Source organism: Trachurus trachurus (genome assembly GCF_905171665.1).
Source record: "Trachurus trachurus genome assembly, chromosome: 11".
NCBI classification, from domain to species: domain Eukaryota; kingdom Metazoa; phylum Chordata; class Actinopteri; order Carangiformes; family Carangidae; genus Trachurus; species Trachurus trachurus.
The window spans coordinates 14,278,719-14,291,847 of NC_139904.1; the positions used below are offsets into that span (position 1 = coordinate 14,278,719).

Genomic DNA, 13,129 nt, shown 5'->3' on the forward strand with positions numbered 1-13,129 from the left:
AATGTGACTGGCAGTGATTCAGCAGCTTGGAAGGAACAAAGCTACACCAGCTGAAGCATCCAGACAGTTCTTTATGTACCTGACCACCTGCTTTTAATTTGTAAATGATAATGTAAGTGATAGGGATGGACCGATTATTGGCATTTCCAATAGTATCAGCTGATACTCAGCATTTTTGTCCGATAATTGGTATCGGCCATTCTTTTCACCAATAACCGATAAAATAAGTCATTTGGCTTATTACAGTATTACAGTATACTGTATTCAGTCTAATCCCAGGTGTGTTATTCTAAATTTTGACACCAAAGTTTTCATTTTTATTGCAAATGTTGGTTCTAAATATCGGTTATCAGTTTCCTTGATTACTAATAATGGGTATCGGCCCTGAAAAAAATCATATCGGTCGATCCCTAGTAAGTGAACGGTCGCTTTTGGTTGCTGATGCTGATGTTGGTTTGGTAAAAGTTTAGACTCTCCACTTTCCTCGGCTTTTCTGTATTTTACAGTATGATAACAGAATATAACACGAGAGGAGGTGATGTTTTACTAGACATCACCCCACAACAGTTCCACCAGCGCCAAGTCTAAATATTTCTTCCATCAATGGTTGTCTGTGTTTTGGCTCTAAGGCTTGAACAACCGTTGACTTTGTGTGTGCCACATCCTGCAGGGCTCTTCAGTACTGATTGGTTATCCTGGTGCTCTATTCACATGCCGACAAACTGAAACCTATTCAGTATCATGTAATGTAACGACTCCAGGCTGTTGTTCCGTGACTCTGAATAGTTTCATCTCTTCGTCTTGCAATAAGACCAGAGCGGCACCGCATGGATGTTCAGACCCTGCAGACATTCAGCAGTGAAACCTAGCTGCACAAGTCGTCTTTTGTGAACATGTGATGTGTATGAACAGAAAACTATTAATGGTCTGGACATGTGAGAAGCAGAGAACAAGGGAAGAATTCGTTTTTTTTATGACTCAATACATCCACTGAGTTGTACTCACTGAGAGTGTAACAGCCTCTATCACGGGCCCCCTGCACCTAAGAGATCCGAGTGTAATCTCCATAGAGCAGATAAGAACTGGTGTATCTACAGAATAATATAATATTCCTCACATTGGGTATGTGATACTGAGTGTTTTATTGTGCGTAATGGAAAACAATTACTGCTGCTTCCAGTCGGGTTAAACGATATCTTGAACTGCCTACACACCCAGGACATGCGCCTAATTTTGTTTAGTCACAGAAGTCGGATTGAAAGCTGCTGCTGTTTTTGTGAGCACTACAGGGACTGTCGACAAAAAAAATCACATTAACGGCATCAGAGAGTGCTGTGAAAGGCGTAGCGTAGTCATTACGTTTAATTTAATGTGTATAGGATATTCAGTGTCAGTTTACCTATTGCTCGTGTCTCGGCACTGCCTGCTGTGTTTTACAAGTGCATAATGATAAAGCAGTGGCAGGAACATAACATCTACATACCAGGCCCTGAAATTAAATTAGTGCAACATCTGATTACGTGTTTGCACAAAGAGGAGCAGTGTGCAGGGGAAATCATCTGGCTCCACATAACAACATGTGGGACGAGACAAGGCTCTGCAACATCAGACCTGATTTGAACTATAGCGAAAACAGCATCACCTCCTCCAAAGTGTGAACTGGTGGTATCTGTGTCATAACTCAAAACCCCCTTTCTCTCTCTCTCTCTCTCTCTCTCTCTCTCTCTCTCTCTCTCTCTCTCTCTCTCTCTCTCTCTCTCTCTCTCTCTCTCTCTCTCTCTCTCTCTCTCTCTCTCTCTCTCTCCTCTCAGGAGTCCTTTGTCTCCTGGAGCACGACGAGGAGTACGTCTTCACGCTGCCCTGTGCCTACGCCCGCTCCATCCTCACCGTGCCCTGGGTGGAGCTCGGGGGGAAAGTCTCCATCAACTGCGTCAAGAGCGGCTACTCGGCCACCGTCACCTTCCACACCAAGCCTTTCTACGGGGGGAAGGTGCACAGGTGAGCGCCAGCGACTGGTTCTTATTCTTCTTCTTCTTTCGCTTCAGTCACAAACACCAAGTGCTGAGACGATCCTGTACTGACGGCGGCTTCACGCTCCGCTGTGTGATGAGACTAATTACTGAGGCTGCCATTGGCCACTTAAAACACTGCATATTAGGCAGATTATGTCAACTGCCACTGATGAAATGAAGCTTCCTCATTGCTGAATTGTATTTTCATATTAAAAAAGGGGAGGGGTGGTATCTGACAGTAATATCCTCAGCAATATCAGCATAGAAAGCTGAAAATCACAGGACATGTTTATTCTGATGATACAAGTCAGCAGTGTAAAACTCAAGCATGTGGAAGCCCCCCCCCCCCTTTCCCAAGGTTGAGACCATTGATTATGTTAATGTTATCTGCTAATATTCAAATACAAAACTAACCTCAAACTTATTGAGATTGAGTGTGACTAGTAAAGACAACTATCACAGTCAGCTACATCTCATTGAGTCAATAATGTAAAACGTTTTAGTGTGACTGAAGAAGAGCAGCTGCTTCTTGAGATTTCTCCTGAAGTGACTTCCTTGTGTGCTGTAAATCAATTCAGCTGATTTCATAATGAATTAGGCCGAATGTGGCACAGTTCAAATGTGATTTCTACTTCTGCTTCACTTCTCAGTGATTCAATTATCACTAAAAGTCTGTAATGTAGCATGAAAAAGTACGGTGGCCCTGAGGGTTCAGCTCATTACAACTTGAGAAAACCCACGCAAAGACACAAATGTGCTACAAATTCAAAAAATAACTTGACATCACATACGCTGCAAAAACAGAACAGAACGGTTCCCGGGGACACAAAAAGTGACCAGTGACCAGCTACTAGTATAAATTAAATATAGTATTGGCAATAATATCTGAATTATGTGATATTTAAGTTATGATAAACCAAACAAACCTCCCCTTATTTTCAAACTTCTAAAGGCCTGACGTATTCTTAACGTTTTGCAGTGTGTGGGTTGTGGACAGTTTTCTAACAACAGTCTCTGTTTTGCTGACAGGGTCACGGCAGAGGTCAAACACAACCCCACCAACACCATCGTGTGCAAAGCGCAGGGCGAGTGGAATGGCACTCTGGAGTTCACCTACAGCAGCGGGGAAACCAAAGTGATCGACACGGCCAAACTCCCAGTCACCAGGAAGAAGCTGCGGCCGGTGGAGCGACAGGGCCGGACCGAGTCCAGGTGGAAAACTCACCATCACTGGTCGTAGCTGGTCCCAGAGCAGTTTGAGCTGTTGATTTACTGTCTGTGTACTGTGTCTTATCTGTGCTCGTAGGCGGTTATGGCAACATGTCACCAAGTCGCTGAAGGAAGGAAACATCGACCAGGCCACGGAGCACAAACACAGACTGGAGGAGCGACAGAGAGGGGAGGAGAGGCAGAGGGCAGCTGATAACAAACCCTGGACTCCAAAATACTTCACTAAAGAGGTACAGAGCAAGGACATAAGCTCCAAGGAGCAGCACCTACAGCTGCGATACGAGCTGCAGCGTCATTTAGGCAATCACAGATCATCTTGTTGGCGGCGACAAATCCTCCTGTGGTGATCCACGGACGTCGCTGTGAACACCTTCTTCAGCTGAAAGTCTGGATCATCCAGAGCAGCCAAAGCCTCTTTTAACCTCATGAGCTAAACAAGGAGCTTTAAGTCCCCTTAGCACATTCCTGGTTAACTTTGTGAAGCAGACAACATAACTTGAGTCACATGTCCGGTTCTCTACTTCATTATGATCCCAGTGGGACTGTTTTTTTTTCTCTTGGCACCATGAAAAATGACTGAGGAACTAAACTTAGTTCCTGTGTCGCTGGAAAAGTTTCTGAGGGTCAAAAAAGTAATTTTTCCAACTCATGAACATCAAAAACAAAATTATTATTATATTTTACCTCTTTTTAGTGCTGTCAGTCGACTAAAATATTGCACAAGTGTCCATAGTTAATCACTACAAATGGAAAATGAACTTCACATTTTTTATTTTTTTCTAAATGGTCCTTAAAAGGATAATGTTTTCAGGTGTTGAATAATGGGCAAATATATTTAGTTTATGCACATGTAACTATTATAGTAGAGTAGGTTTCTGAAGTTATGCAACTGCACGTGTTTTCAAATTTTCACACTTCAACTTTTTCCACAACATTTTGACTTTATTCAAAATGTGCATAATGAAAAAAATGATTCCTCCTCTCATTTTTTTTTAATGAGTGGCCTTAACACTCTTCCGTACTATTAAGTGTCTTTGTGACCCATTGAAGGTCTTAAATAAATCAAATGTGTTATTATCTCGTGCAGGGAGAAGGTTGGATCTACAACAGCCCGCTGTGGAAGTCGACCTGACAGCAGAGCAACGAGCTCTTCTCAGTGGACAACAACCGAGATCCTGCCTCCACGCGCTGAGGTCGGAGGTCGAGCGGAGGCACCGGCGTCTCACACAAGAACCTCTGGACTCAGCTCACAAGACTCTCAGAGCAACAACATTAGAGACACAAACAGGAAACACGCAAGGTGCCAAAGGGATCTCCACTGTTTAACCAAGAAGGGGCTTGGAGCTCTTGGGACAGGAGTACAGTTTTATATACAGTTCATAGTATTACTATTCAAAGTAGAGTATTTCTATTTTTCACCTTGCCAAGGCCTTTTTTGCACATGCACAGTAACAACGTTTGCCACTGGTGTTTTACTTTATCTTTTTTTTTAAAGGACCAATCTGTTTTCTCAGACATGTCAGTGTTTGGTTCAGAGCTTTTAGTTTGTCATGCTGCGCTCGAGTGAGTCGATGGAAGTTTCCCCCTGTCACACATGAAACTGTAGTTGTAAATGAGTTGTTTATATAAAAGCACTTTTACCATAGAAATAAATTTACTATTTTATATCTGTGGCTTTTACCAATCAGGGTGGTCTCTAAGAGCTTTATGGGAAACCCGAAAACCTAAGCAGATCGAAATCCAGAGGTAAAATCTACTGCGTTAGACGACGTGTTAGTTTATATTATTATACAGTAGATCACAGCGTGCTACTAGGAGGTAAAGGTCCTGATTGTTTTGTCTGCACTACGAATGTATCTGGACACATTTTAATAGTGAGCGTGCTGCAGTACGTCCCCCATCTTTTTTGTCATGTTGTTCCTTTTTACAGTGTAACACCACCCACCGGGCGAGACGCCTCCGCTTTCCATTACTACCTCTCTCATTCAGCTGTTGCAGCCATTAGCCGGCGTTTTCCTCCTCTGAGGAAAAAAAAAAACGCTGGTTTTGTTTGTGGCAAAAACGTTCAGGGGCGTCTTCTAATCTTTTCTGTATCGGTGTCCTCACAGTGGCACTTGTGTAATAATTAGTGCACCCCTTCCCCTTCCCCCACCCCCCACCACCCCCCCTCGAGTTACTACGTGTCCTCGGGTCGCCCGTGCTGATGAATATGGATGAGTGGCGTTCTCACATCTGGGGGCTGCTGGGATTTTTCCTCTCCTTGTAGAGATGAGAGGATTATCTACCAGAGCAACAAATCTTAGGGAACGAGCCTGTTGGACAGAAAAGGAAACACAGCGGGTCAAACAGCTGTAGTGCTCACACACTTGATAAATTATGCTGCCAGTTTCCAGATTGAATGATTTTCCTAAAACAAACAAAAACAAAAAAGACCAGAGATTAAATGAGAAGAGTTTTTTTCCACCTCATGTTCTTCACTGACTTTATTTTTATGGCCTTTTTCTTTTTTGTCATAAAAGAAGATTCACTATAACTCCTCACTGCGTCACCTCCAGATGAACTTTCTGATGTCTTCTTCTAACGGTGTTTTTAGCCAGGTGAATGAACCAGATGATGCCAGTTTGTAGCCTAAGCCATGACGGTACATGACATATTATATTACAGTACAATACAGTTCACATTAAACTGCTGAGGAAACCTGTCACCTCCTTCCATTCCTGTTTCATGACACTCGCCTTACATGAAACTAACGGCTCTCGACATCCAGACTCACCTGAGTGAACAGTGACTGTGGATGAATGAAGAACTGAACATTAATAAAGACCTTGTATCTCTTTTTTAAAACTGTGTCCTGTCGTTATAAATGTACAGCTGTTACACAACGTCCTGCAGTCGGCATCAACATGGGCTCAACTGCAGCAGGACAATGAACAGTGACATTTTAATCCTGCTAATGAGAGCATGACAAACAAAGGAATCACATGCACATGTTTAGGTGCAACTTAAGTACATGTTGGTATGTTAATGAGGTAGCAGAAACATCCCATATGTAACAGTTGACACATGCTGTAGCAGATTAACCAGGATTAAAAGTTTTTTAAAAAGTGCTTTTTCCTAAGTATTAGACACAAATGTATGTTGTTTTTTAAATTATTTGTACTCTGAAAGTATTTGTATTTTAACTGTTCAGATCAAAATTTGATATGTAAACCTATCAGTTTAGAAAATATGGTGTAAATAATCTAAACAAAGAGTGTCGACCAAGGTCAATTAAAAACCTTTATAACATCACATTTGATTGCATAACATAAAAACCATAAAATGAATGAGACCTGGACAGAGAGAGCACATGGTAGAGGGACAGAAATTATCTCAAATCCTGCAACTATTTGCCAATTAATCCATCAAAAGGAGACAATTCTGGTAATCAATGCATCCACTGGTCAAGACAAGACGTAAAAAAAATTAAAACATATGGATATAAAATTTTAGATTTTACCTTTTAAGGCCTTTTTTTGAGGAAAGTGTTGTGCAGACCAGCAGATACAATATAGTGCTGATGCTGACTTTAACATTCACCCATGTTTTATTCAGGGTTGCCAAGGCGGTGTGTGGTTTGCTGGACATCCAAGTACAGCCCTTCACAATAAAGTGCTGTGATGTAGCTCCACTGGGTTAAAACACCTTCATGTACATGTGCATCTCAAAAAATTTAAGTATCATGGAAAAGTTTTTTTTTTTGCTATATTAAGTGAAACTTTTAATGTTATAGATTTATCATACATTGAGTGAAATAGTTCAATCATGTTTTGGTTTCGACTTATTTATTCTCTCGGAGCCCAAAAATCTTTTATCTTAGAATATTTGCTAAGATCAATCAAAACAATACAGATGCCGAAAATACAGCTCTGAACTGGACCAAGAGTTTCCTGGTATTTATATTGATGATTTAAACCAGAGTAGAAATTAAATACTCTAATATTTTGGGATACAAAACGGCTGTAATCATCAGACATGAAATAGAGGAGGCTTGAAATATTTCACTCTAGTCTATTGAATCTAGAACAAATGAAACTATTAAAAGTCGAGCCAAACAGACACATATTAACCCACACACCCTATACCAGCTCGTTCTTCTGTACTGTTGCAGAGACATCTTCATTCAGAGGCTGATGCTGCCATCAAGTGGTTCACTTTGTCTTTATCTGGGTTAAACATCAGCAGAGGACAAATGATGTAAATGCAGAGCAGCTTCTAATCACCGCTTTGGTTAATGACTGAGTTTTAAATTGACTTCATTCAGAGACGACAATAACAACAAAGACGTTTTCATTGAAGTGTGTATTTAAAGATGGCTGAACAGAACAACAATGTAAAAATGTAAACTTTGAAGGTGAGCAGAGAGAAGCGGGGAGGGACTGCATCAAACCAAAGAACGGTGTCGGGGACAGACGGCACTGAGCTACTAAGAAATGAGTGAACTTAGTAGAGGAAAGAACTGTTCCACCGTTCCTCATCCGAAAAAACAGGAACACAACATGAAAACAAAAAAAAAAACAAAAAAAAAGGGAAACAAAACTGTACATCACATTAAGGCTTCGTCTGATCTTTCTCCTTTTGACAAATGAGAAATCAAAGGACGTGACACAGTTTTAGGCGTCGTCGTGTAACTCAATAACAATGTGGCATCGTGTCAAAAGGTCTGACGCCTGAAATGGTGACGCGCAGTCGCACAGAAGATCAAAAGCAAAGAGAACAACAACAAAGTGATTCACGTAAGATTTTTACCTCTTTTTTAAAAAGTGTCAAGAAAAAGATAAACAGGAGAAAACTAATAAAGTCACTTTTTGTGAGATGTGACAAAAACAATACAGTTGCATGATGTGTTAGTCGTTTGATGTGTCAAAGAAAAAGGTTACTGGAGCGTGCACGTACAGAAACTCCTCTAGTGTTTACCCACGGCACCTGTAAGAACCAGAAACACAAAGAACAGTGCAGTGTCCACAGAACAGGAGGTCAAAGGTCACTGCTGATTAGAGCTGTGTCCCAGTCGCACTCTGTAAACAAGAGCCTTAACCTTCAGTCACATGACTGAACTAGTACAACGACTTATTAATCGTCTAACATGTTGTTGAACAAAAGATATCAAACTACTTTTTTTGTGTGTTTTGGTTTGTTGGTTGGACAAAAAAAGAAAAAAACATATATGCTCCATTTAATTGAAAACAAAAATAACAGTCAGCTGCAGCTCTACTATAAACTAATATTACAATATTATGCACTATTTACTTAGCCTGACTCTCGCCAGACCCTTGTAGTTCCGCAAAGCTCCACCAGAGGCGCTACGCTCAGCTTCACACAAGGGGTTGGACTCGAGGCCAATGCAAACTTCTTCCCCGGAGCAAAAAATAATGAACCAATCAGGATCGCCGGGCGGGACTTTCTGAGGTGTGACGTAGCGCTGAAGCGACTGTTTGAGTCAAACAACAATGGCGGCTCGCAGTGAGGAGTCGTGCGTTGGCATTGATTCTGCTATTTCAACTGTTTTGTCGAATCTATCGAATATTAATTCTTTGAAAGATGAACAGAGAACGGTTTTGAAGGCTGAAGTAGCACGTCATTCAAGATAACGGACAAGTGGTTTATCCAATCACATACAAGATTTTTTTTACAAGGCCCCGCCTTCTGAAATGAATCGCCTATGGAGCAGTCCCAGACCCTTGTGTGGAGCTCAGCGTAGCTTTGCGGAACTACAAGGGTCTGGCGAGAGTCAGGCTACTATTTACTATCTATAGTATTGATTCTGAGGTATTCTAATGAAGCAGATTCATCAGTGCAATTTAAGATCCATCTGAATTAAGCTCGTGTCTGAACCAGAGCTGAAAACATGACTCAGCCGACAGGAAATTAAAGGAGCACTATGTCAACCAACCGTTGATAACATCAGGGTCAACTGGGACTGATATTTATTTTTAACATTAAAGACAAAAATAAAAGATAAGGAAACGTCAGCCTCAACTCCTCTTTAATCTGCAACAATTTTGAGACATTTTTCAAATGTAAATACTAAACATCTGTTCCAGCTGAACAACTGAACATTTCCAGACCGTTAGAGCCATTTGTTTGTTGTTTTAATACATTTTACAGATAAAAAATTACAATCAAATAATTGAGAAAAATAATTGGGGGGATTATGAATGATAATGAAAATTCTTGTTTGAGAACGGCTGTTTATTAAACAAAGTAGATCAGTGAAAGGAAATGATGGGTCATTTAATCAACAGAAAATTAATTGGTGAGCATTTTAAATTAGTGGGTTTTCAAGTAAATGGGAAATACAGATTTTAAATGTTTATAAATTGAATGTTTTTTTTTTTTAAGGAAGGACAGCACGATGCTGGGTTCTGGGAAACTTCTGTATGTTTTCTCCACATGTGTACGTACTGTACCAACAGCTGGTTGTCATGGTGCTTCTGACTGACATGCACAGAGTGGATGTGAACGAGCGACGCCCTCACCATCCTTCCTGACACTCTCGTCCACACAGTGTGGACGTGGGACACAGCTGCAGCGTCTCAGACAGTGACTGAAGTTTTTTTTTTTTTTTTTTAGCTTTCCTGACCTCGGTTAGCATGTTAGCTTCTCCCTTTTCAACACGACCACCCCTCTTCACAGTTCACCTTCGTCCATGTCCAGACGTTTTTGAAAATTTCCAGTTTCCACTGTCTTGGTCCGGTCGAAGCGCTCGCCCTCCCCTCCCCTCCTCTGCCTTGCCCCGCCCCGTCCATCCATAATGAGCTAAACAGAACGTGAACAAGGTCGGCCGTCACAAACGGACCAGGTAGTGGTGGTGGTGGTGGTGATGATGGTGATGATGATGACGACCAGCGATGAGGCACTAGGCTTAGCTCACTGAACTCGAGAGCTTCCCTCCGCCTAATTTATTATCACTACTTTTTACACACAGTTGCTTGCTTTCCGTCTTTAAAATCCTAGCAGCAGAAATATACAATCTATGCAATTCATGAAAAAAGGGGGGCAGGGGGTGGTTGAACGTTGTAAAAATTCACATTCATTCTTCAAACAAAAATCTCGAGCCCCTCTGTACAAGAATTATTGCATTCACTGATCTATTTGTCGTCATACAAAAACAAAAACAAAAACAGAAACAGAAACAGAAACAGAAACCCCTCTGGAAACAATCACATCATGAAATTAAGAGAATAACAAAAACTGCATATTTAAAAATCACCACAATAATCCAATATATTACCATCCTTTTAGACATTTTCTTTACATAACATATTTACATATTAGGCCAATTTTTTTTTTTTTTAAGAATTTGTGGAAAAATAAGGGTCAGGGAGCCAGGCAGACGTACTTGATGACGATAATGACGATGACGATGATGATAAAAAGGTTAATATTACAGATGGGCTGTGCCTAGATGGTACCGTTCCTCCATACCGCATACTGTCCTCTGTACACGTGTCAGGAACTTCGTCCTCAGCTTTCACTCCTGCGCTTCCTCACTCTCGGTCATTAGTTCACATGTGCCATGGAGCAAGGTCGATGGGTCTTTGGTGCAAATGTTCCTGGTCTTCTCTCGCTTCCTTCCCCTTCACCCAAACCCCGCCCACCCCTCAACCCTGAACCACTGAACCCCTGTCCCCATCACATCCCATCCCAACCCAACCCCAACCCAACCCCCCGGACTGATAAGCAGTTAATTAACGTACCACAAAAAAAAAAAGTTAACAGACGCCAAACCAAGTAGAGCAGCCCTATAACCTTGCCACACATTCAAGTACAAATAAAAAAATAACAAACAACAGAAAAAACCAGAGAAAAAAACAAAACAAAACAAAAAACAAAACAAAAAGCAAAGACAGCGTCCTCAGGATAAAACGGACAATAGTTCTGGAGCGAGCCAGATACGACACTTCAACTTCCTCAACACATGTGGGCGCTCTAATGAGAATCGCCCTGAGACCAAAAAAATGGCCCCTTGTGTTCTTCTTCATTGGTTGTTAGAGGTTTCTTCGCGTTTATTTGTTTTCCTAGAAGAGTTCATCATCATCATCATTATTTCTTTTGTAGTTTCTTGCCTTTCCTCAGGACGAGCTTGTTCCTGATGTGTCCTCGCTTCCTCTTGGCCGTCTGCTCGGAGAGACACAGAGAGGGAGAAAGACAAGAAAACACATTTATTAAACATTAAGTAAATGAAACAGTTTGGATCCAGAGTCTATGAGATATAATTAGACGTGATCAAACTGGATGAACAGATGCTCCTATGATGCGATAATTATGATTAATGTTGAGAGTTGTAACGAGAACTGTCTAATAACCTCACAAGTGACAACTCTGACATCAAGAGAAGAAGCAAACAGTTGCAGTAAAAAAATAACAACAATATTATAGAAGAACAGCAGCAGGTGCAGCAACAGGGCTCCTGAGACTCATGGAAAATTAACACAGCAAAGATCATCAGGGACAAAATGACAGTGCGCTGCCACAGAGCAGGAAGCCTCAAACTGATCTGAGAGACTCAACGACAGCGCCACATCTGGATCTGAGCACAGGATCCTGGGCGAGTGAGTTTCAGCAGTAAAATTTTATATTAACAACCGCGTCATCAAAGCGTTTATGTCCTGAAATGTTACTGTTATTGTTTGTGAATTACAGCAGGTGGCGTCAAATTTCATTGGTGCCGTCACCGGGCCGCCAAATCTCTGGCATCGTAACGTCTCTGGAAATGACTGTGATGGATTTTAGGGGGTCACAGCAAATCGATGACTTCAAGTCCGAGTTGTTAAAGACTGGAAATAATCGTTATGGAGTAACTTTGTGTCTGAATTAGACAGTTTTATATACACACACACACACACAGTGACTTTATTACACAGGGCAGCCCAGTCTGTCGTGTTTAATAGAACAGATGTTTGCTTGTTTTTTGGGACCAAAAAGTGAAATGTGCTCAAACTACAAAGCAGTGTCATTTATCCCACCCACCCACATCCAGCCCCTTACATATATACATATATACATGAGTGGGCTGTCAGCAGTGTGGGGAGTATATAGTATGTTAATCTGAGCTAAAATAAGCCAACAGTTCAAAGACGTCCCACAGAGACTTGGGTTGAGTCACTGTCACTGCTTTCCATGTCAGTTAGAGGAGAAGAGGAAGAAGGGGGCGGGTTCAATAAAAACACTTTCCAGTCTGGAGCGAGGAGACTCAGGTCAGACAAACCAGTAGAGAGAGGTTTAAAGATTTTTTTCTTTAAGGGGGAATATTAAAAACTGAATCTTTTCAAAACTATGAATCACCAACACAAAGGCTCGTCCTTCGTCCCGTTACCTTTTTGGAGGTGTACTTCTGCTTGGGCGCTACGCTGCGGAGCTTGTGGTCCAGCGGCTCTCTGTTGTCCAGGTTCTTCACCTTGTAGATCCTGACCAGCCAGTGCTCCGAGGTGAACGCCTCCTCCAGGTGCTTGAACTTGATGTCCTTGTTGCCGATCTCGGCGTTGCGCGTGCGATCGAAGCCGGGCGGTGTCCTGAAGTCCAGCTGGGACACGGAGAAGGTCGGTGTTAGGTGGTGAGAGAGAGTTGCAGGCAAAAATGACACGTACGTAAACAGGTTTTTTCGGTTTGAAGCAACAGACTATTACGCATACTTAAGTTTAAAAGCTTTTAAAGACCTTTTTAATACCCAGTTTAATACCTGTTTAACGATCGCACTGGCTGAAGTATGCCTGAAGTACTTAATTAAGTTAATGTGGCCTGGGACTGGGTAAGCAGCAGATTGGATGGATGGATTAACCAATTAAAATAATTCATTCTTTTTAGAGCTTCAACGATTAGTCATCAAATGGATTAATTCACAGAGA

General features: G+C 41.6%; 2 protein-coding genes across 2 annotated transcripts in view; one reads left to right on the forward strand and one right to left on the reverse strand.

Moving 5' to 3' along the window:
- The window catches only part of osbpl10a (oxysterol binding protein-like 10a), an 80,335-nt gene extending 74,249 nt beyond the window's left edge, over positions 1–6,086 (forward strand). The window contains exons 10-13 of the mRNA XM_083982086.1: positions 1,812–1,998; positions 3,042–3,224; positions 3,319–3,472; positions 4,330–6,086. Coding sequence (XP_083838212.1) covers positions 1,812–1,998; positions 3,042–3,224; positions 3,319–3,472; positions 4,330–4,374 — 569 coding nt within the window. The 3' untranslated portion in view covers positions 4,375–6,086. The remainder of the gene's footprint in view (positions 1–1,811; positions 1,999–3,041; positions 3,225–3,318; positions 3,473–4,329) is intronic.
- Positions 6,087–10,956: 4,870 nt separating this feature from the next.
- Positions 10,957–13,129, reverse strand: part of LOC310993662 (dolichyl-diphosphooligosaccharide--protein glycosyltransferase subunit STT3B) — an 82,647-nt gene continuing 80,474 nt past the window's right edge. The window contains exons 15-16 of the mRNA XM_083982085.1: positions 12,601–12,807; positions 10,957–11,402 (exon numbers count right to left, since the gene is read on the reverse strand). Coding sequence (XP_083838211.1) covers positions 11,328–11,402; positions 12,601–12,807 — 282 coding nt within the window. The 3' untranslated portion in view covers positions 10,957–11,327. The remainder of the gene's footprint in view (positions 11,403–12,600; positions 12,808–13,129) is intronic.